Source organism: Oncorhynchus mykiss, chromosome 8 (assembly GCF_057628025.1).
Source record: "Oncorhynchus mykiss isolate SJ-2025 chromosome 8, ASM5762802v1, whole genome shotgun sequence".
NCBI classification, from domain to species: domain Eukaryota; kingdom Metazoa; phylum Chordata; class Actinopteri; order Salmoniformes; family Salmonidae; genus Oncorhynchus; species Oncorhynchus mykiss.
In genome coordinates, this window is record NC_143029.1 from 59583957 (window position 1) to 59607639 (window position 23683).

Below are 23683 nucleotides of genomic sequence, written 5' to 3' on the forward strand. Positions count from 1 at the left end.
CTTTAAAAGCTAGAATAAGACCATGGAAAAACAGATTTCCTCTCAGGTTATTTTGGCGAGATATCTTTCTTTTCTGGAGTAACGTTAGCTACAATTATTGTTGTCTGCCGTTTTCATTCATCATCGATCAGAAGATCTAGCAGGTAAGATCAGTGTATTAGGCTGCTAGCACGGTTATCAAGAGTGACAGTGTCGCTACAGTAACGTTATCTAACGCGTTAGTGAACTGGCGTTTTGACACTAACACATGTTATCGAAGTAACGTCAGCTAGTTTAACGTCCGATGACTCTGACCAAAATAGTCTGTTAATCCAACTATTTCCATACTAAACTGGAGTTATTATTTGCTTATTACAATAGCTAGCAATATAAACAGTGTATTTTGAGAAAAAAAAAGTTGTTTTTCAAACCTCTTTTCTCTTTTAATGTAGCTATTTGGACTAGACATAGCTATAGGGCAAACACTGTCTTGATATCAAATAGGCTAGGGTCATGTTAATTATGAATCAAAAGGCACAAGCCATATCATATGCTCTTGCTTATGCTGGTGTGGTATAAATGTCCTTTAGCAAGTAGCTTAAGATAACAACACAAGTAGCTACAGTTGATATACTTCATTTTATTGTTCCATCTATTAATCCAGTCTGCTCACTGATTAAAATGTATATTATTTATGCTTATTAAATACAAACTTTCCCCTTTATTTTCACAGCAGACATGGAGCCCAGGTTCAGAAAACTGCCAAATGGAAGCCTTGTCTTAACGGACAGTAAGGATTTCCAGGAGTTACAGGACAAAAACTGCTAAAAGAGCATGGAGCAGGGCTGTGTCTCCAGACAAAGTGGTGGTACAAAATAAGTTATAAACAACATAAAAACAATTACAAAAATGACAAAATAGCACAGTTGGTTAGGAGCCCGTAAAACAGCAGCTATCCTCTCCGGCGCCATGGGTTAAACATGGTGTACACGGTCCAACGAAATGTACATGAAATGACCATTCTTCCATGATGTAATTATCAGATATAACAGAAGCCTCCTTAGCGCAGTAGGTAGCGCGTCAGTCTCATAATCTGAAGGTCGTGAGTTCGATCCTCACAGGGGGCAGTAGTTTTACCAACAGTCTCGCCCACGGGAGAGTAAAATGTTGGCAACATAATTTTTTACACCTTTATTTAACTAGGCAAGTCAGTTAAGAACAATTTGGTGTTTGTCGTCTGCCGAAATTGTTTTTATATCAAATTCAAACACTTCAATTGGCTAATGGTAGGTTGTAGAGGTGCTATAATGCAAAGTGTGTGTTACAATGCAAAGATTGTTTAGCCTAACATTAAAATGAAATTGATCTGGTAATGTAAAACGTAGGCTTTCTTTCACTTATCCTTTCAAATGCGGACAGTTACAGCTAATTTAGATACGCAGTGTTTCGCGTAGTTTTCTTCTGAGCTGTGTACTCGGGTTCGATTCCCGGCCAGTGAAATAAGATATTTTGTTTGACTCACCCTGTGAAATTAACCTCTTCATGTAGCTTGTTAGGAATATATTTTATGTCACTTTCAAAAACTGAACTCTTCGAGGTTAATTTCAGTTAAGCGTTGGTGGTATAGTGGTGAGCATAGCTGCCTTCCAAGCAGTTGACCCGGGTTCGATTCCCGGCCAACGCAGCTGATTTTTGTGTTAATAAGAATAAAATACTGAAGTTTTATTGTAGTCATGTGGTTTTTACTCTCTTTTACTTTGTTCTGTTCTATCGCTTTCTTTTTATCCATCCAGCCCTGAGTTCTGTTTCATTGACATGGCATGCAGTGTATTCAAAGGGCAGGGATGGGGTGGCCTGAAACTACTCTGCCATGTGTTCTCTCAATGATGCAGCATGTTTTTCTTTCAGTAAACAGCCTTTATTTTAGCCTTTATTTTGATTTGGACAAATAAGTGTATCACTAACGCACATATATTCAATATATATATTTTTTTACATAAAATGTTGATAGTCAAAAGCCCCTTGCAGGTATAGGATGTGTCTCGTTGCCAACGGTGAGTCAAGGAAATTTCTGGTTGCGAAAACCAATCATATCGTTGTCTGCAACCAAGAGCCCGCCTGCCCGACTACTCTGCCTGTCCTGACCCTGAGCCCACCTCTGGATTACTGATTACTGACCTATGGCGGATTTGACCCTGCCTGCCATCCTGTACCTTTGCCCCTATACTCTGGATTATCGACCCCTGCCTGCCTTGACCTGTTGCTATAATAAACATTGTTACTTTGACAGTCTGCATCTGGGTCTTACCTTGATTCCTAATAGATATTGATGATATCTGCATTTTCATGCTAAAAAGAAAGTGAATATCTGACTCACTTATTTTATGAATGTAAATCTGTGATAGAAAAACCTTGCAGAATAATGATTTACCATTATGAACACTACCCATGTTTTTGACATGAAGGATATAATATGTTACTATTGCAATGAAAAATTTAAATTATTGGGAGTTTAAACAATTATTTTTGCCAAATACTTTATACACAAACAACATTTTTTGAATTCTATACCAAAATTACAAATATTTTGGATTGAATTTAATAATCTTAAAACAATATCCCTTGTGAATAACAAAAATGACATCTTCCTGAATCATATTTTTTCTGAGTGAATACAATTGCACTAGAATTGTCGTTTTTTAAAATTATTTTTAAAATATATATTTTTAAATGTTATATGTATTTATTTATTTCTTGTTTAGACCTGTGTTTTGTTTTGTTAAATGTTTGATGTAGGGATGGATGCAAATGGTTGATTTTGAATGATGAATAAATAAAAAATATCGGAGTACAATTATTGTAGGAATTGACAGGCACGAGGGGTCTTTCATGACGTCGAGAGATGCGTTTTTGAGATCAGAAGGAACAGCGTTTGCACTGTGTTGATAATTTCTGGTGAGTTATTTGCTAAGTTATATATTTTTGTTCATCAATGAAAATTCTGGAAAGTTCATGGTGTGTGCGCCAGTGGACTTTTGCCAGAGGAGAGAGAGAGATACATTTGCGCAGCAGGTCAAATAATGACAGACTAGATAGCCAATTCTAGATAGCCAATTCAAATCATATTGTGTAGTTTGGCAGGGTTATTTCGATAGTTAACTATTTAGCTATTAGCATGTATTCATGTCGTGTCCGATGTCCTAAAATAACTTTTAACAGCAAATGGCCAACACGGTTGATATTGGTGACGGTTGATGAAACCAACGCTGCATACCCGGTTGTAAAACCGTCTCTCAAGCGCTCAAAATTGGCTAGGATTCTCTTCTATTCAATACTGGCCATGTAATTCTGACAAAGTCAAAAAAAAACTTTTGATTAGAATAGCCTAATTGAGAAGTAACTCCTATGCTGTCATGATCTCCCCTGAACGCTGAATATTTTAACCTTACAAATAGATACACGTCTTAGTTCGCTATCTCGCCCACCCTAGCCATTTAATCCCTGGTTCATTGAATGAGGGAATAATTTTTTATAAAGACATAAAACCTATTTGGTTGTAATTGTAGTGTTGCAGGGTGGTCAACCATCCCGGAGAGTCCTCGGGAGCTATTGGATGTGCAGGCTTTTGTTCCAACCCAGTTGAACACACCACATTGTAAACAAATAAAATAAAATTAACTGCTCAGCAGGACCTTGATAAACTGACTCTGGTGTGTTTGAGCAGGGTTGGATCAAAAGCCTGCACACCCAGTAGCTCTGCAGATGGAGGATTGACGGATCACATGTGTTTTAATCCGTAGCCTATCAGTTCAGTATTTTACTTTGTGAGGGGTTGAGTGCCTTGCTCAAGGCCACAACGCAGGTGATATATAATACATGGTATCAGAGACTAGCAGCATTCCATTGTCAATAACAGTGATAATAATTCATGTTATTTTGCGAAGTGGTTCCTTGCATCATACCACACAATTTTAAGCCACCTTTTTGGCCCATGGTGTCACAGATGTTTGTTTTTGCTTTTTTGGGGGGGAGTGACTTGAGTTTTCGGACATGTAAAGAATCAGTCCTACTTGCCCGAATGACAAGTCTCGAAAAAAGTTCATGTGGAGCCCTGGTCTAAAGGGATAGTCCATGGTAGCCCGTCATTATAAATAAGAATTGGTTCTTACTGACTCCTAGTTAAATAAAATAAATTGTGTGCTTTGCAATTTCACCAGCTGAGGGCAGTATAGTACACTAAACAGTCCTGTATTTGCTCCAGCATGGTTGTCAGAAAGCTAGTTTTTTTCCCACAATCACAGGCAAAATAGCCATTTACAGCTGCGTGTTCGGGTAAGTTTTTCACTGTCACCATTCACCAAAATATTATTCAGTCACCTGGAATTTGATTCCTAAGACCATATAGGCCTATTTGCATAATAAATAATTGTTTAAATTGTTTTTATAAAAGTTGTTTTATAAAGCCTGATATGTCAGATTGTCAAACTCAAGTGACACTTTGAATTCCATTAAAGATGTATATTTTGAATTAATCAACCATGCCCTTTATTGGGTTAAATAGGATGTCATTATCTATACTGTTTTATAAACTGGGTGGTTCAAGCCCTGAATGCTGATAGGCTGAAAGCCATGGTATATCAGACTGTATACCACCGGTATGCCCCAAAATTGCTTCTTACTGTTCTAATTAAGTTGGTAACCAGTGTATAAAAGCCTTAAAGGACCTCGGGGGTTTGTGGTATATGGCCAATATACCATGGCTAACGGCTGTATCCAGGCACTGTGTCGTGCATAAAAACAGCCCTTAGCCATTGTATATTGGCCATACACCAAATATAAATATCCAACCCACTGGGCATAGACGTCAAATGAACGTTTATTCCACGTTGGTTTAACCTAATTTTATTGAAATGACGTGGAAAGAATGTTGATTCAACCGGTGTGTGCCCATTCGATATTATGTACATATCAGGCTATTGAGCATACTAGGGCTACCTACCTCTTCTGCTTGTTATTTTTTTTATTTGACTCTGATTATTGCTTATTGTACTTCAATGTTGAGGGAGCTAGCGCACAAGCATTTCGATGAAGCTTTTATACCGTGACGAATAACATTTGATTTGATTTTGGTCTCCTTCGTTGTGTTGTGGGTGTGACAGATCTAAAGTGTAGGCTATGGATTTCCCAGGTCTAATACATGAATAAAATGTCAACATGACCTAAAAGGAATCGCCAGTGACCCACCAATGAGTCTAGACTCTCGAGACTCTAGTCTAGACCATATGGGAACAATAGATATAGTTTTATGTCAATGCACAATCCATCATGAAGCCATATGTTATGTTTAGTATTACATTGTTATTGATTACTGCATTGTTGCAGTTAGAGCTTGCAATAAAGGCATTTTACTGTGTGCACGTGCCATTAAAAACGTGAAACTTGGAATATAGCCTACAGAAAAGCTTTGATTAAATGAAATAGCCCAACCTGAAAATTAGATATTATTTATTCATATCTGACACCCGTTCTGATCATAGAGGGTGGGGGAGAGTGAACGCGTGTGCATAGCTTCGGAGAGAAGCGCATGGCTTGGGGGAGAGAAGTATGCACGCAGTCGAACAGCGCCTGTTGAGTGTGGGACGTCTACCAATCTTCGTCTACTACAATACCGTCTCTCCCCTCCTCAAGACAAGATCATATAGGCTCAGTGTGGAAGGGCCTTTATGCATTAAAACCAATAATGTGAGAACCCGATGCAGACCTCGTGTCATGGACGTTTAATTGTAACAACAGCTCCATTTTATTTGTGTCGTACATTTTCTTAACCGGCGGTGAAATCATCGATTTACACTAACCTACTGATACCTGGATTGAGATGCGGCAATGTTCCGAGCAATATGCACACGTGTAAATTTCTGCTGGATTTGGCTGGCAGTTCTGTTTCTGCTGAAAGTAGAGGATGTTGGCGCGTACAGCTGTCATGAGGTGAAGACCGCTTTCCAGGTGCGACAGATCGGTCCGCTGAAGTGGGTACCGGAGACACCTGGAACAGGTAACTAACTAACTGTCTGCCTTTCCCGCGGGTCAACAGTGACAGGCTAGGTTAACATTTAGTTCTGCACATTGCAGTCATGCCGACTGATAGTTTTGCACTCAAATATAAAGGCATTTCTATTGCATTGCTTTCCAGTAGTGTTAGTTCAGTGTAGCCTATTCACATCTAAACGCTGTTGCTCTTGTACGTTTAGCCTATTGAAATTACAATTCTGCAGGTACATGAGCTCATTTGTCAACACTTTCGATCAAGAAAATGCACAGGTATGGAAAAGGAGTTCGTGACATTTAGATTCACAGTCGGTATTGTCATTCATCATGCTCATGTCAAGAGCGCACGTGGTTGAGAGGAGTCATATGCTGAGAGTCGGTGTAAAGGAATACTAATTGACAGACACCTCCAAGGTTTTGACTCAGCCCTGACAGGCGAACAGCTACAGGATGGTGTTATAACAACATACAGTGATCTCGCTGATTAGACAGGCCTACAAAAGTATCATCTGCTCATACATGTTGCACTAGAGGAGAAGGTTCTTCCAGGTCCTTTGAACAGCTGTTTTGCTTTAGGCATTTGTCACTTTATCAATAATTGCCATACTGTATAAAGCGCAAACATTTGGATTTCTTATTGCAAGAGCATGCAATGCAACTAACTGCTACAGAGTGATTATATAACCTACTGAGAATTGTTTTAATTAGAATGTTTTGCTATCACAGCCAAGCATCCCTGTATCAACTTGGCAATAGTATTGAATAATAACTAGAATCTTTAAATATTAAAATATTTCACAAGCCCAACCAGCTGCTTACCAAGCGAACATTCTGCCGTGAGAAATTAATGAATCATTTTGCTAATTTCGTTGTCAGAGCGCTCAGCAGTGAGACACATGTGACTTCTGAAGCCCAAGCTTTGAGCTGGAGAAAACCAGAGGGAGGAGAGAGTTTCTCATAGACTATAGACAGCTTTTCCCAAACTCGGTCCCGGGGACCCCAAGGGGCGCACGTTTTGGTTTTTGTACCTAGCACAACACAGCTGATTCTAATAATTAACTCATCATCAAGCTTTGATTACTTGAATCAGCTGTGTAGCGCTAGGGAAAAAAACTAAACGTGCACCTCTTGGGGTCCCCGGGACCGAGTTTGGGAAACACCGGACTAGAACCTCTCTAGAGACAAGGTTACTGATGTTTTCCTCAGATTGTTCCTCATAAGTCACATTTCTCTTAATAATTTCATGCCTGTGTGATGTTGAGATCTGATACTTTTGGACCTATTCAGAACAAATACGAAACAGATAATTGGAAGCGAAGTTGAGTGCAAGTTTGAGGCTGATACAGGATAGGCTTGTGGACACCATCTACCGTATGTCTTTCATATCTGTATGGAACATTAGGCCGACAGTAGCAGTAGGGCCATTATTGTCTTATAGAGGTTTGGCTACACCACAGGTCCACGGTCAGCTTTCTTGGTTAGCATATAATGACTAAGATTAGGAAACCTGATCCTAGATCTGTTTTTTGAGGCATAAACTATCTGGTGCTCTTAAAGGGATACTTCGGGATTATGACAATGATTCCCATTATCTATGTCCCCATAGTCCGATTAACACGTGGCTACTTTTTTTTTTATGTCTCCGTGTCAACTATTAAGGAAGTTAGAGGTAGCTTTGTGAGCAAATGCTAACTAACTTTAGCGTAATGACTGGAAGTCTATGCAGATACCCATAGACTTCGAGCAATTGTGCTAGCGCTAGTTAGCAACTTCCTGCAAACTGCACGCAGAGACATAATAATGGTATCCACAAGTTCATCTGACTCTGGCCCAAATCTCTTTAAGGAGCAAGTGGTGAAGACTGTGGTTTGGGCTTGTATCCAGCAGCTATGCTGATTTGATTCAAAAGACAGTCCCTGGGGAGAGCTGGTGGTTTGAACCCCAAGATCCCCAATTGGTAGCGGCTAATTGGGGATCCTGGGGGTCAAACAGGAAACAAAACACAACAAATAATATACATAACATTACATTATCTCTGTCTCACACTTCAGAAATAGCAGATGTCTTTTCACAGTCCCCGTTGTTCCGTAAGGTGTTCCTTTATCTGTTTTTATTGCTAGCTTGAGTTAGCTGGGATGGCAGAGAGTTCCGTTTAGTCATGACTCTATTTAACGCTGTGCATTTCCCAGCTTCTGTTCTGGACTGGGGACTGTGAAGAGACCTCTGATTGCTTGTTTTGTGTTGTACCGATGAGTGTCTGAACTGTGTGCCAACTGCTTGAACAGACAGGTCGGTGCCTATAACACATCAACAGCTCGCACAAAGACCAATAGGGATGCAGTCAATCTCTCCTCAACTTTGAGCCAGGAGAGATTGACGTGCATGTTGTTGACATCACCCTCCGTGTACAATTTAAGTGCAGTGCCGTGCTTTTCTGTTCTGGACCAACTGCAATTGACCTATGTCCCTCTTTGCTGAACATGACCACACTACTGGGCAGTAGTCCAGGTGCGACAAAACTAGGGCCTGTAGTACCGGGCTGGTCAATTGAGATGTCAAGAAAGCAGAGCAACGTCTTATCATGGACAGATCTCTTCCCATTTTAGCAACCATTGAGTCGATATGTTTTGACCATGACAGCTTGCTGTCTAGGGCTATGCCCAGCAATTTAGTCTCCTCAACTTGCTCAATCGCCACATTATTCAATAGAAGATCTGAATGAGGTTTAGCATTGAGCGAGTGATTTGTCCCATAAACAATGAGATATGTTGCACCAGCCTATTGCTAGTTTATCCATTCTGAAACTGACTGGAGCTTTATGTTAAGGGTGTCAGTGATTTATTTGACTGTCGTAGCCGACGTGTATACGGTTGTGTCGTCAGAGTACATAGACACACAGGCTTTATTCAAGGTCAGTGGAAGGTCATTAGTAAAAACAAAACAACAATTGTCTAAGCCGGCTGCCCTGCGGTAACCTGTACTCAAACCAATTTGAGTTAGAGGGTTCCATTAAAGAAAACCCTCTGTGTTCTATTCGATAGGTAACTCTCAATCCACGAATAGGCAGAGGATGCAAAATCCGTCACACCTGCGTTTTTTTTTCAGCAATAGGTTGTGATCAATGATATTCAAAAGCTGAACTCTAACAAAACAGCTCCCACAATCTTCTCACGATCAATTCCTTTCAGCCAATCATCAGTCATTTGTGTCAGTGCTGAGCATGTTGAGTGCCCTTTCCTATAAGCATGCTGAGAGTCTGTAGTTAATTTGTTTTCTGTAAAATAACATTGGATTTGCTCAAACACATTTTTTTCCCCAAAAGTTTGCTAAGCACTGGTAACACGTTAATCTTGTCAACAAAAAAATGCATTAAAGTGGTTGGCAACATCAAAGGGTTTTGTTATGAACAAGCCGTCTGCCTCAATGAAAAATGGAGCTGTTCGCTTTTTTGCCTAGAATTTCATTTAAAGTACTGCAGAGCTTCTTTTTTTTTACGATCATTCTTTCTATAATTTATATTTGTTCCGTAGTACCTTTTCTTCTTCTTTATGTTTAGTGATGACTTCATTTACTGTATGTTTGCCAGTCTGCTGTGTTGTCAGACCTATTTGCTATTCTCATTGCTCTCATCCCTCTCAGCCATACCGTTTTTAAATTCATCATCTATCCAAGAGGAATTGGCCGTTCTAACAGTCAGTTTCTTAATGGGCGCATGCCTATCAGTAAACCGGAAGAAGCAGTTTCACAAATTCTTCAAGTGTGGCATCATTACACACCACTTGTATGATCGCTCATATACAGTTTTAGGGCCACTCTTTGGAACTTTGGTTTTTTCTAGGCATGGCTATTATATTATGATCACTACATCTGCTGGGTGTGGATATTGCTTTAGAGCACATTTCTTCAGCATTAGATGTGATGCGATCAATACACGTGGATGATTTAGTTCCTGATCTGTTTGTAAATACCCTGGTAGGTTGACTGATAACCTGAACCAGATTGCAGGCATCAGTTACAGCTTGACGCTTCTTTTTGAGTGGGCAGCTTGATGACAACCAGTCAATATTTAGGTCACCCCTCCCAAAAAATACCTTTCTGTTGATATCACATACATTATCAATCATTTCACACATATAGTCCAAATACTGACTTTTAGCACTCAGTGGGCTATAGAAACTTCCTCCGAGAATAAGCTTTAGGTGAGACAGGTGAACCTGTAGCCATATTACTTCCACATCCTCTGACATGAGATCCTTACTCAGCCTAACAGGATTATGACTCTGGACATACATGGCAACACCTTCCCCATTTGCATTTCTATCTTTCCTATATATTCTATGATCATAACTACTACTGCATCATCAAAGGAATTATCTAAGTGTTTCAGATATGGCCAGAATATGAATGTTTTCTGATGTTAGTACGTTGTAAATTTCATGATACTTGTTTCTCAGGCTACATATGTTAATAATATGGGCTATTTTTAGTCCTTTTCTGGGTTGCTTGTATGTTATTAGTGCTATTCTGAGAGGCTGCTCCGAGGTAGACATTTATATTTGAGCCGAGGAACAGGAACATAGGAACATAGATTAGGTTACTTACATTGACTGCACTTATATTTCTCTGGGATATATTACGATATCCATGTCCTCTGTTGCTTATTATGTCAGGGAGGACTAGTGTGCTACCAAACCCAGACCGTCAGTCTCTTATGCAGGCCGCTATGTTGATGTGGATAATCCTGGAACCCCTGGGGTTGGGGTGAATCCCGTCTCTTTTAAAGAGAGTTGGTTGCTCCCACAGCAAGTTAAAATTGTCACAAAAGGAGACATTCCTGTCTTTGCAAAGTTTCTTCAGGAACTCATTTAGTGCAGCGGGGCGGCTGTAACGTTCCGAACCCATTCTAAAGCACAGCAGGGGGCCAGAGAAGATTATTCTCTTCCCTTTGCCAACAAGGGTGTTCAAGAGAGTGTTGTAGTCTTTCTTCAGTTCCTCAGATTGCCTAAAGCGAATGTAGTTAAAGCCAATGTGGGTGACGATGGCGCCAATACTAGAGTAGTTGGCTAGACCTGTGGGCAGGAGGGAGTTGATGTCTTGGGCACAGGCGCCTGGTTGACAGTGGACCTTGGTCGGCCATAGGGCTGTTGTGGTGACGTATGATTACGCCACACCGGCGGTCACCAGTTATGAAGGCAGTCAAATTCCAACATGACCATTTAGTCACTGTAATTAGGCTTCTCCAAGCTCTGATGCTGCTGCTGGTCATTAGTAGCCTACCAAACTTGCTAACTGCCTGCTACTCAGCACTCTATTGTCCTTTTAATCACTCTGACATCAGTGCAAATGTAATCGAAAATCTAATCAAACACTTCATGAGAGCTCATGAGCTCATGTTGCGCAACATTTCTAAAGGCTGTGTAATTGCGGGAGAAAAGAGTGATGGCCGCTAATAAAAAGAGGAGGATCCCATCAGCTTTCTATTGGCTAGGCCTACCATTTTTATCTCTCAACTTTCCTAATATTAAGCACATTGCTTATATTTACAACAGGAGTATAGCCTACCTGGCTGACATGGAAATAAACCATGGGGAAAAGCGTCCTCCATTCGCTATTTAAGTGCATTGATGGCATTTTTCTGCTTCCCCTGTTTTGTTACAGGTGTATGATAATGGTTCATTCTAAATCAAAACAAATGTCACACATATATTATTTAGTGTATGTAAAGACAAGATTAGTCAAGAATAGTCTGATGGGTGACAATACTAGCCTGTGCATTATATATTATCTCTTGTGAATGATGCCCAGCATAAGAAACAATCATTTTTTTTATGCAACTTGTTCGATTCATAGTCACACACCTCATGTAGCCTATCCCATAGGCCTATACGTTTTGATAAGGTTTGTATCACAACTAAAGTGGCCAAATAACTTCTTAAAATTAAGCACATGAATCCGCTTTACAAGGGGGATAGAGCCTCACTGGAATACATAAGCAGCACGTGAGTTTCAATGGAACATTGCTGTGCTTATAATGTGAAGAAATAGTCTAATAGTTTATCAACATTTTAAGCTAAACATTCTGATCAGTTGCATCAGCCACATTGCATAAAACAAGTTTTTGTTGATGCTAGTGGTTGTATTCATTTGGGAAACTTTCGCATCCCACAACTGTCCCAGACTATGTTTGGAATATTTATTTCTCGCACAGAATAGAATAGAAAGGGCAACTTTTGTACTATGGGGGATAGTAGATTGACATAGGCTAGTGCTTTTGCTGTTCGGTAGACCTACTCATGTCGTTGGCTGACGAAAAGTAAATGTGGACACTTCTTCCAATATCTTCAATATGCACCTCGGAATCCGATAAGGACGCGCTCAGTTGGGTCCCTGATGTGTCTGTCATCACTTGTAGCCTGTGAGAAATACACGATGATGTGACAGAGAGTCATGTGAGTGAGAGACGCTTCGGAGTTCGCAGCACACTCAGGGAGAAGGACACAAAGCAGCGCTCCGGGCCGCAAATGGCGTGGATAAAAAAAATATGAAAAAAATAAAATACTCTGTTTATTCAGTTTTACACAACACGACAACACAGAACAATATTAATAATATACTCAACTAGAAAAAATACAAATAAAAAAAATGTGCTTTAAAGATACCGTACTTTAGACAAGTTAAACACACCGGGCAGAAGGCTACACAAGTTAAAGGGCAATCTGTAGTACAGTGACAGAGTAGACACCTCACCATTGTTCCTGTAAACAGTCAAGGGATAAGGGTGGAGAAATGCAACCACTCAAAGACAGTCATGGCCACAGACCGACCATCCACTGGACCAAAAATAAAGTTTACAATGCTTTAAATAATAATCATTTTTATTTTATGTAAGCATGAACAAAATAAAAAATACAAACAGGGCAAAACAAGCTCACATTTTAGTCTCTGACCCGGCAAGATGAACAAGGCACCCGAAGGTCACAATCAATAAGCACTTCATCAACCTTAATGCCCCCCCCCCCCCAAAAAAAACACACAAAGAAATGCTCATCCAACCCTTAAGTCACAGGGGAGTCAAATACAGACTTATTTTAGTTTTAATTGGAATGCCATCAGAGGATGGACTGTTTAAAGTAAGACCGGAATGGAGCCCAAGCCTCATTAAACAGTTTGGGGTTCCCACGCGTATTGAATTAAAACAATTCTAGTTTCAGAGAGCACAACACATCTCCCACCCAATATTTATAAGATGGGGGAGCTGCCATCTTCCAGTTCTGTAGTATTAGCCGTCTAGCTAAAAGAGTTGTGTAAGCAACAGTGTCCGACTGGATTCTTGAAAGGGGGGTACCTATGGGCAGTACTCCAAAAAGTGCTGTAAGGGGAGACGGATGGTGTCATATATATCAGAGAAACATTTAAATATTAATTCCCAGAAACCTGACAGTTTATGACAGCCCCAAAACCAATGCAACAGTGTGGCTGGTTCCACTTTACATCAGACACAGGTAGGATCAAAATCAGAGAATATTCTTCCTAGTTTGGCCCCGGACCAGTGGATACGGTGAACCACCTTGAGTTGAATGAGGCTGTGTCTAGTGCTAAAAGAGGACGAGTGCACCCTGTGCAGCACAGATTCCCAGGTGTCTTCCCCAAGTTCCTCCCCCAAATCCTTTTCCCATCGAGTCTTTAAAGGCACCAAAGAAGGGTTCTGTAAGTCATTAATGATTGCATATACATCTGAAATTGCGCCCCTAGGAAGCTTGTTCAGCTCCAAAATGCTCTCTATAGCTGTATTCGCAGGCCTGTGGGGAAATTCAGGTGTGTTCCTAGTCTGGAGATATTGCGCTGAAATTTGCAGCCCAATAGTATGTCTGAAAATTTGGTAGAGCTAAACCACCCAATGCCTTAGGCTTCTGTAAATGTTTTCTACCAATCCGTGGTACCTTGCCATCCCAAATAAAAAACATGAATGTTTGATCCAGTGAATTAAAAAATATTTTGGAATAAAAATGGGTAAACATTGAAATTAAATTGGGCAACACACTCATTTTAATGACATGAATCCTTCCAATAAGAGAAAGAGGTAGTGAATTCCAAAAAGTAGAAGATTGTTTCAAACTGTCTGCTAGAGCAACAATGTTTTCCTGAAACAAATTTGAATATTTCTTTGTCACTTTAACTCCCAAGTAGGTGAATTGATCGCAGACAATCCTAAACTGAAAACTTGTAAAGAGCACTTTAAAGCAGCCTTATTTACAGGAAAGAGCTCACTCTTGCCTAGATTCAGCTTGTACCCTGAGATTGATCCAAACCTTTTAAGAACAAATAAGGCACGTGGCAATGAGGTATCAGGGTTGGAGATAAACAGAAGGAGGTCGTCAGCATATTTAGCCCTGGTGATGCCTAGGAGAGAAACAAGGCACTTACATATATAGGATCTTAATTTGATGAAGGAAAGGCAGATGAGCTTCATGATTTACACACTTTAACTGAAAGCCTGCACTAACACACGGTTGGTTAAATACTGAACAAAAGTATAAACGCAACATGCAACAAATAAAAACAATGTGCTGAGTTACAGATCATAGAAGGAAATCAGTCAATTTAAATAAACTCATTAGGCAGGGGCGCAGCCATGGGTGCCAGGCCCACCCACTTGGCAGCCAGGTCCACCCACTGGGGAGTCAGGCCCAGCCAATCAGAATACATATTTCCCCACAAAAGGGCTTTATTACAGACAGAATTACTCCTCAGCACCCCCCTCTCCACTCAGACGATCCCACAGGTGAAGAAGCCAGATGTGGTCCTGGGCTGGCTTGGTTACACGTGGTCTGTGGTTGAGAGGCCGGTTGGACGTACTGCCAAATTTTCTAAAACGATGTTGGAGGTGCCTTATGGTAGAGAAATGAACATTCAATTATCTGGCAACAGCTCTGTTGGACATTCCTCCAGTCAGCATGCCAATTGCATGCTCCCTCAAAACTTGAGACATCTGTGGCATTGTGTTTTGTTACAAAATGGCACATTTTATAGTGGTCTTTTATTGTCTCCAGCACAAGGTGCACCTGTGTAATGATCATGCTTTTAAATCAGCTTCTTGATATGCTACACCTGTCAGGTGGATGGATTATCTTGGCAAAGGAGAAATGCTCAATAACGGATGTAAACCAATTTGTGCACAACATTTTGAGCGAAATAAGCTTTTTGTAAATATGGAACATTTCTGGGATCTTTTATTTCAACTCATGAAACATGGGACCAACACTTTACATTTTGCATTTATAGTTTTGTTTAGTATATTAACAGTATTGCACTTTTCATGTAGCATCATTTTGGCCAACTAATAGCCTAACCTCAGATCAAGCAACTTCATGGACTGAACGTTCAAATCATCATCACCAGGGCTAACTACACTCCTGTCTCTTTTCTCTTCCCTGTGGTTCTGTTTCTCTTTGTGATATGTGTGGTAACATTTGTCTGTCGTTCCTTCTCATTCCTCTTTCCTTCTCATGCCTTCACATGTGAAAATAACACATAGGAATGTTTAGACGACAAGGTGGTTATCATCACCAAGGCCAACCGAGCCTCTCTTCTCTTTATTCTGCTCTTATTAGCTATTCCATGTTTCAAATATCTGTGGTAACGTCTTCATTTCTCTAAGGCCTTTGGAAAGTTTGGGAAACAGAAATAATGTTTCCCGTCTTGAGAAACCCTGACTGTTCAGGGTTTCCATGCCTGGATTGAATTCTATTTCAATTTAATAAGAACATTGTGAATGTAAAAAAAATAGTTTTGATCTCGGGCTTGCCCTCTCCTCGAAACCGTTGTGTGTCCTTTGAAACGGAGCAGATGACTAGCTGCTTCCAGAGATGACTCAGATTCATGTGACATCTAATACCGATGTGGACGCAAACCACAGCCACTGGCAGGCTGTGTCTCGCTCTGCGCCACATCCAGGGGTAGAGGCCACTGCCACTTAATGTTGTCTGACTCGGTTTGCTGTAACAGGGAGAAGAGCAACAGATAGCCTTCCCGTCGAACATACCTAGAGGTGCATCCAAACCACTCAATTTGTTTGTTTTGGTGGCGGTGGCGTCGTCCCGGGCAACGGACGGTGCATGTAATTTCCAGGCAGAGCTGTTAGCTGGTTGTAAGCCCCTTGTGAGACAACGCAGGGGGACTGGGCCTTGTGAAGATGTCACCAGTCTGAATGGAAGCATTTGAGCCGCTGCATGACAAGCGTTTACAGCATGCAGTGAAAGTGCAGCAGGCAGGGTATAGACAGCAGCTGACAGGCCTAGAGGATAGAGTGAGGTTTGGACTGATATGTGTGTTTGTGATTGGGGACAAAGTGAGAGCAGAGGCATAAGATTGGAATGACTGGCATGTGTTGCTGTGTTTCCATCCATACTGTACTGTACTGTAGAGAAGTCTACTGGTCTGTGTTTCCACCAAGGCCGCTAGGTCTGACTGTCCCCTTAAATTGAGTGCTCTACATTTTTCTCCTTTAGTTTTCCATCTAATTGGTCACCCTCTATTTTTCTATCTCTCTCACTCACTTCCTCCATCTCGCCCTCAACTCCACTACCCCCAGCTAATTCAACACAACCATATGTGCTCTAAAGTCTCGTTTGTTTCTTTTTATTTGGAGTGGTCCAGAAGAGATTGCTTTGGGTCAGGCCCGTTCCCTCTTCAAAGTGCTGACCAGGGGATGGGGGGGGAGAATACGAGGGTGTGTGTGTGTGTACAACTAAGACTCTCAGATCAAACGCCAAGCATAGCAGCGCTTGATATTTGAAGTGCCGAAACCTTCGCTTTTTTAATAATTCTGTGTTTGCTTTAGGTTTACAGTGCTGCGTTTCATTCACGTGTGGTGAACTGATTCCTCATCAAGCGCCGTAGGAGTCTGGCTGCGGGGAACATTAGAGCCAGCCAATTGGATACGGGGGTAGTGATGCGAGGGCCAGCTTGTTTGTTCACCCGCCCGACTATGAGTGAAAATCGGAGGCCCGCACCCGAACCTGATCCACAAAAATAGAAAATGTGTTGTACAGAGCAATTTATTTTACAGACCTTTTTAGATCGGCCTATGTTTCTGCTTATAATTTCCAACATTTTGGTAGGCTATTTGTTAGTCAACATGAATGTAATTAGGTACATGCAGCTTCTCTTCTGTCATTACTTGTTGCCCTAGAATACAAAATAATCCCTTGCTCAACAGAATAATGTCATAAATCAGCAGAATGAATGCTTCAATTTAGTTGACATTGGTAAGGTTTTTCTCTTTCATCTCTGCTTCTCTCGTGCAGCAAAGACATTTAGGGACCAAAGAGAAAATGCAATTACATTCCAAGTGACATCATTTTTAAGGAAATTAAAAGCTGTGAAAACGTTTCTGGAGAGATTTCAGGTCGGTTTGGATGCGTATTTAATGTGTTTGAAATACTATCAGCTTTTATGATGCTGATAAAGATAGAATCTTTACAGACGGTCCCTAACCGTGCATTCATTCTCTCAAGATGCTTAAAGAAATAAATAATATTTCTCCACTCCTGTTCCAGAGTACAAATGTACATTTGGTGTATCATTTTACTGCAAGAAATTATTAATATATTATATTAGGCTATATGAGAGGTTACATACCTAGTGTCAGTGTCCAGATTTAATTTAACCCATCTGAACAGTAGCCAGCAGTTCCCTTGACGTGCCATTTCGAAGTCCCCATCTTGTGACTGTTGAATTTGTTTAGCGCCTCACAATCATCACACATAACATAGCGGACACTGCTATCATCCTCTTTTACCACTTCACCAAATCTTTCCCAAACATTCGGCTAAAGTTCTGGCCCACCCTTCTTATTTTCAACTCTCCATTTTGAAAGATTTTCTAAAATCCGACATTGTCCTTTTTTCCTCAGTGGATTGACATGATCTTTTTCTGCCCAAGTTCCCAAAAGCAATTGGCAATTGGAGTGTGGCGCGGCGGTCTAAGGCAATGCATCCCAGTGCAAGAATCCAGGCTGTATCACATCCGGCCGTGATTGGGAGTCCCATAGGGCGGCACACAATTGGCCCAGCATCGTCTGGGTTTGGCTGGAGTAGACATTCATTGTAAATAAGAATTTGTTCTTAACTAACTTGCCTAGTTAAATAAAAAAAACACATACAAATTTAAACAATATTTGGCACGCTACAATAAGGCCCTAAAGCTTAGGCTTAGACTACGCACTAATGCCAGATAAAAAAAATAACGAAAGGAAACCCTCAATGTAGCCTATAGATATGAATTGCACAAGAATTAGACATTTATATATTTTTTTATGCATTCTTTATTCAACCCACCCACCCGCCACCCAGCCTCTCTTCATACACAAAATATTTCATTACCCTAAACACGCCCGCAAAGCACTCCATATCGACATTACAAGGGCTTGCTGATGTAGCGCTTTGGAGATATATCAATTAGAGGGCAGGCGTGGAGCCGCTCCATTCATAAGCACACACACACTACAGTTGGCAGCTGCTTCCTTGGCCTGTTTAGATATGGCACCCCTCATCACTGTATGGCTCAAATAATGACATTCTTGAGGTCTACCAAGGCTGCTCAGATCACAACACACAACTTACAGTCTCCTCACACATTCAGTCTATGTGGTACCATGTGGGACTCGAACCCTCCAATTTGTTGCTGCAAGCACGAGTGTTCCTATCAACTGAGCCATCGGAAGTCCTTGTGTTTAGCATCTCTCCAACACAAAGACGGGTCACGTCATGTGTTTATGGTAAGGGAATGGGATGGGAACGCAGCATGTTATCACATGTTGCCACATCTTTGCCTGGTTACAACATCAAAAGCGTCTGGCAGCGACGCAAAGCTAACGATGCTCTTTTATTGGCTGCAGTTATTTTAAGCTCGTTACAATAGGCCTCCTCACAGATGAAGCATACACATTGTGCACACACGTCCCCTCCACCCCCACACCCTCCTCTGTACTCAACATAAAGCCTCCGAGTCTTCGTTGGTATGTTTTTCTCTACCCCGACTTACTGACCACCTGCTCAGTAATTATCCCAGAAATGGCTCAACAGTTTTATCTTTCATAAAGGTGGAGATGTGTGGCTGTAGGAAGACGACGCAACAAAACAAACTGCCATGAGATCGAGTTGGAGATACAGGAGCACTTCAAAAGTGTTCAATGAAAGTGTCTCCAATGCCACACATGACCATCTCACGTACTGCAGACACAACTTCACAGCGTAGTTTGGTCAAAGGCGATATTGTTTGTTCACTGTCTGTAGTCTTGACAACGTACGCTTGGCATGTCCTCAGCAGGTCTGTTGCAGAAACAAAGGTCATGTGGTTTGGTAAGAAGAATGCCTCTCTCTCCACAGGTGTAATTACTACCTCTGAGGGTTTAGAGCTTCAGGTAGTCACCTCATACAAGTACTTGGGTGTATGTCTAGGCGGTACACTGTCCTTCTCTCAGCACATATCAAAGCTGCAGGCTGAAGTTAAATCTAGACTTGGTTTCCTCTAATCACTCCTCTTTCACCCCAGCTGCCAAACTAACCCTGATTCAGATGACCATCCTACCCATGCTAGATTACGGAGTCATAATTTATAGATCGGCAGGTAAGGGTGTTCTCAAGCGGCTAGATGTTATTTACCATTCAGCCATCAGATTTGCCACCAATGCTCCTTGTAGGACACATCACTGCACTCTATACTCCTCTGTAAACTGGTCATCTCTGTATATTGCAAGACCCACTGTTGATGCTTATTTATAAAACCCTTTTAGGCCTCACTCCCCGCTATCTGAGATATCTACTGCAGCCCTCATCCTCCACATACAAAACCAATTCTGACAGTCACATTCTGTTAAAGGTCCCCACGGCACACATATCCCTGGGTCGCTCGTCTTTTCAGTTTGCTGCAGCTAGTGACTGGAACGAGCTGCAACAAACACTCAAACTGGACAGTTTTATCTCAATCTCTTCATTCAAAGACTCAATCAGGGACACTCTTACTGACAGTTGTGGCTGCTTTGCGTGATGTATTGTTGTCTCTACCTTCTTGCCCTTTGTGCTGTTGTCTGTGCCCAATAATGTTTGTACCATGTTTTGTACTGCTACCATGTTGTGCTGCTGCCATGTTGTGTTGCTACCATGTGTAACAAATCTCTTCGTCGTCTGAGGAGGAGTAGGAAGGATCGGACCAATAAGTAGCGTGGTAAGTGTCCATGTTAATTATTTATTAGACTGAACGCACAAAACAAAATGACAAAGTGAAAGGAAGAAACGAAACAGTTCTGTCAGGTGAATACACAAAACAGAAAACAACTACCCACAAATCATAGTGGGATCAAAGGCTACCTAAGTATGGTTCTCAATCAGAGACAACGATTGACAGCTGCCTCTGATTGGGAACCATACCAGGCCAAAAGCAGAAATAGAAAACATAGAACAAAAACATCAAATGCCCACCCCAACTCGCGCCCCGACCAAACTAAAACAGAGACATAAAAAGGAACTAAGGTCAGGACGTGACACCATGTTGGTGTCAAGTTGTGTTGCTTGCTACCATGCTGTGTTGTCATATGTTACTGCCTTGCTATGTTGTTGTCTTAGGTCTATTTTTATGTAGTGTTATGTTGTCTCACTTGTTGTGATGTGTGTTTTGTCATATATTTATATTTTATGATTTTTTAAAATTTTAATCCCAGCCCCCGTCAACCGCAGGAGGCCTTTTGCCTTTTGGTAGGCCGTCATTGTAAATAAGAATTTGACTTGCCAAATTAAATAAAGGTTAAATAAAAAATAAAAATGAATAAAAGGACTGCCCTCAGCCTAATGTTCTCAGTCCAATCCCTCTCCCAACAGTGTCATCCCATTCTGAATCTGCTTAATGTGTCTTGAGTCGGGCTAGACTCAGGATCTCTTATTGGATTTCAGTCTAAGTTGGGCTGGTCTGGTGGGTGTTTATTGGATACTAGCCTCTGCCGAGTGCCCAACAACCGGATCCTCCAGTTTGCAGGGGAAATGGAAAGAGAGCCTGTGACGTGACTTTATCTTTTGGACGTTAACAAGGCAACACTCCAACACTCCTAGAGTGATTGGTTGAACAGTGTAGAACAGAACCTCCCCCCAACAGTTGTTTTCTTCTTGTCAAGACCAGTATGTAGGGGATCTAGTTTCAGGCAATTCTTTTACATCTGCTACGTTAGGTTTATTGGATACCACCCAGGCCCCTACCTTATTGGGTGTCTGTTCTGAAGTGTGAACTGGCCAGTTAATTTCCTTTGTTAAACTTGTTTCGTAACATCAAACAGGCAACGACTACCATGTAGATTTGCTTTTGTGTCATTGTCATAAGCGCCTTCTCATAACCACTGTCGTAACCGCTGGATTTGATGGAAAGGCTCCGTATGCTCCGTATGCTCCTTTGCTCCAAAGGGGTGTTAATGACAGGATGAAGGTGTCAGCAGTAGAGCCTAGCAGGTCATCTGGGAGAGTAAGCCCAGTTGTAAGGCACCTCCACCTTATGAAAAAAAAAACGACTGAATTACTGCACAAGCACTTTAGTGCAGTAGTGACTATGTAGACTTGTAGGGATTGTTTAGTGAATGTGTAGTTTATGCACTACTCAGGATACGCAAGTAGAGTTTTGTAGTGTTCAGTAGGAAAAAGTGTTTCCAGTAGTAAATAGGTAGATCTTTACTACTTGATGTTGGTAGTAAATAAGTAGTCACAAAAGACTACACTGGCTTTTCGCGACCGCAGAAGACAAATAAGGAAGTAGTTGGTTGTTGTTAGCGAGCTACTGTTTTTGACCATCCGGAATGTAATCGTCTTCCATCCTTCATCATCCTGTCTTTCACAGCCCTTATGCTGGCACCATCTGTAAGTTTAACTTTCCTTTATGTTTCATGAATACTGTCATGTCGTTGCATAGCCGTAAATCCAAGATAGCGTAGCAGTCAGGCGTCTTTGTCTTCGTCTTGTCGTGTCCGGTGTATATATCTTTTTATATCCTTTTTCTTCGCATATATTTAAAAAAAATGTTCTTAACCTCAACTTCAACATACTCACCTGCAACCCGCCTCACCCAATGTGGTATGAATCTGCTATTTTTTTTAACTTTAGAACCGGAACCCCCAACAGAAGCTAGCCAGCTAACTAGCTACTAGCTAGTAGTCAACCTTTAGCCCGGACAACTCCTGCCAGTCTGCACAGCGCGATTCAACCCAGAGCATATCTGACTTCTTCATCTCCATATCTCCGGATTCCTACCGCAAGCTCTGAACCTTTTCATCTGGATCATCGCAGCTAGCTAGCTGCTATCCGAGTGGCTACTCCTGGCTAACGTCTCTGTCCCAAAGCAAGCACGAATTAGCCTGGAGCTAGCCTATGCTAGGCCCATCTCCCGGCTAGCTGAAGAGGTCCATCAGCCACTCCATGGGATACAATACCTATTTTGCCAATTGGCCTGGACCCCTTTTACTGTCGATATGGAGCCCCACCGATTCATCACGACTGGACTACCGACGTAATCCGCCCGAGGGAGTTTTTCAACAGGCTCCTCCGTCGCGACGCCCCCTGATTGCCCATCTGCTAGCCGCGGCCCGCTAGCTATCTAGAGCATATCGGACTGTTAGCTGAAGAGGTCCATCAGCCAAATTCTTGGGCTACTATACCTATTTTGCCAATTGGCCTGGAACCTTTTACTACATGGAGCCCTGCTGATGCATCACGACTGGCCTGCCGACGTAACCGCACGAGGGGGCTACAATAAACTTCTTCCGTCGCAACGTCCCTCTAAGGCCCTTGGGCTAGCCCTGGCCCGCTAGCGGTGTGAAACACCGTGTCTGCAGCCCGCCTAGCTATTCACTGGGCCCTATGGTCACTCAGCTACGCATGCCTCTCCCTAATGGTAATATGCCTTGTCCATTGCGGTTTTCGTTAGTGATTATTGTCTTATTTCACTGTAGAGCCTCCAGCCCTGCTCAATACGTCTTAGCTAACCCGTTTGTTCCAACTCCCACACATGCAGTGACCTCACCTGGTTTAAATGGTGTCTTTAGAGACAATACCTCTCTCATCGTCACTCAATGCCTAGGTTTATCTCCACTGTATTCACATCCTACCACACCTTTGTCTGTATATTATGCCTTGAATCTATTCTGCCGCGCCCAGAAACCTGCTCCTCTTACTCTCTGTTCACGAATGTACTACACAACCAGTCCTTATAGCCTTTAGTCGTACCCTTATACTACTCTTCCTCTGTTCCTCTGGTGATGTAGAGGTTAATCCAGGCCCTGCAGTGCCTAGCTCCACTCCCATTCCCCAGGTGCTCTCATTTGTTGACTTCTGTAACCGTGAAAGCCTTGGTTTCATGCATGTTAACATTAGAAGCCTCCTCCCTCCTCCCTTTGTTTAATTCACTGCTTTAGCACACTCTGCCAACCCGGATGTCCTGGCTTAGGAAGGCCACCAAAAACCCTGAAATTTCCATCACTAACTATAACATTTTCCGACATGATAGAACTGTCAAAGGGGGCGGAGTTGCAATCTACTGCAGAGATAGCCTGCAGAGTTCTGTCTTACTATCCAGGTCTGTGTCCAAACAATTTGAGCTTCTACTTTTAAAAATCCACCTTTCCAGA

General features: G+C 41.7%; 1 protein-coding gene and 1 non-coding gene across 5 annotated transcripts in view; both read left to right on the forward strand.

Annotated features, from left to right (window-relative positions):
* The first annotated feature begins 1033 nt into the window (after positions 1-1033).
* On the forward strand, positions 1034-1106 carry trnam-cau (transfer RNA methionine (anticodon CAU)). The gene has a single exon. It is a non-coding gene; the product is annotated as a tRNA-Met (tRNA).
* Positions 1107-5490: 4384 nt separating this feature from the next.
* Positions 5491-23683, forward strand: part of LOC110530231 (glypican-5) — a 218286-nt gene continuing 200093 nt past the window's right edge. For 2 of the 4 annotated variants that reach the window (XM_036985798.2, XM_036985799.2), the window contains exon 1: positions 5491-6031. In XM_036985798.2, the coding sequence (XP_036841693.2) occupies positions 5863-6031 (169 nt within the window). In that variant the 5' untranslated portion in view covers positions 5491-5862. The remainder of the gene's footprint in view (positions 6032-23683) is intronic. The other 2 variants (XM_036985801.2, XM_090182140.1) reach the window with 1 other exon arrangement.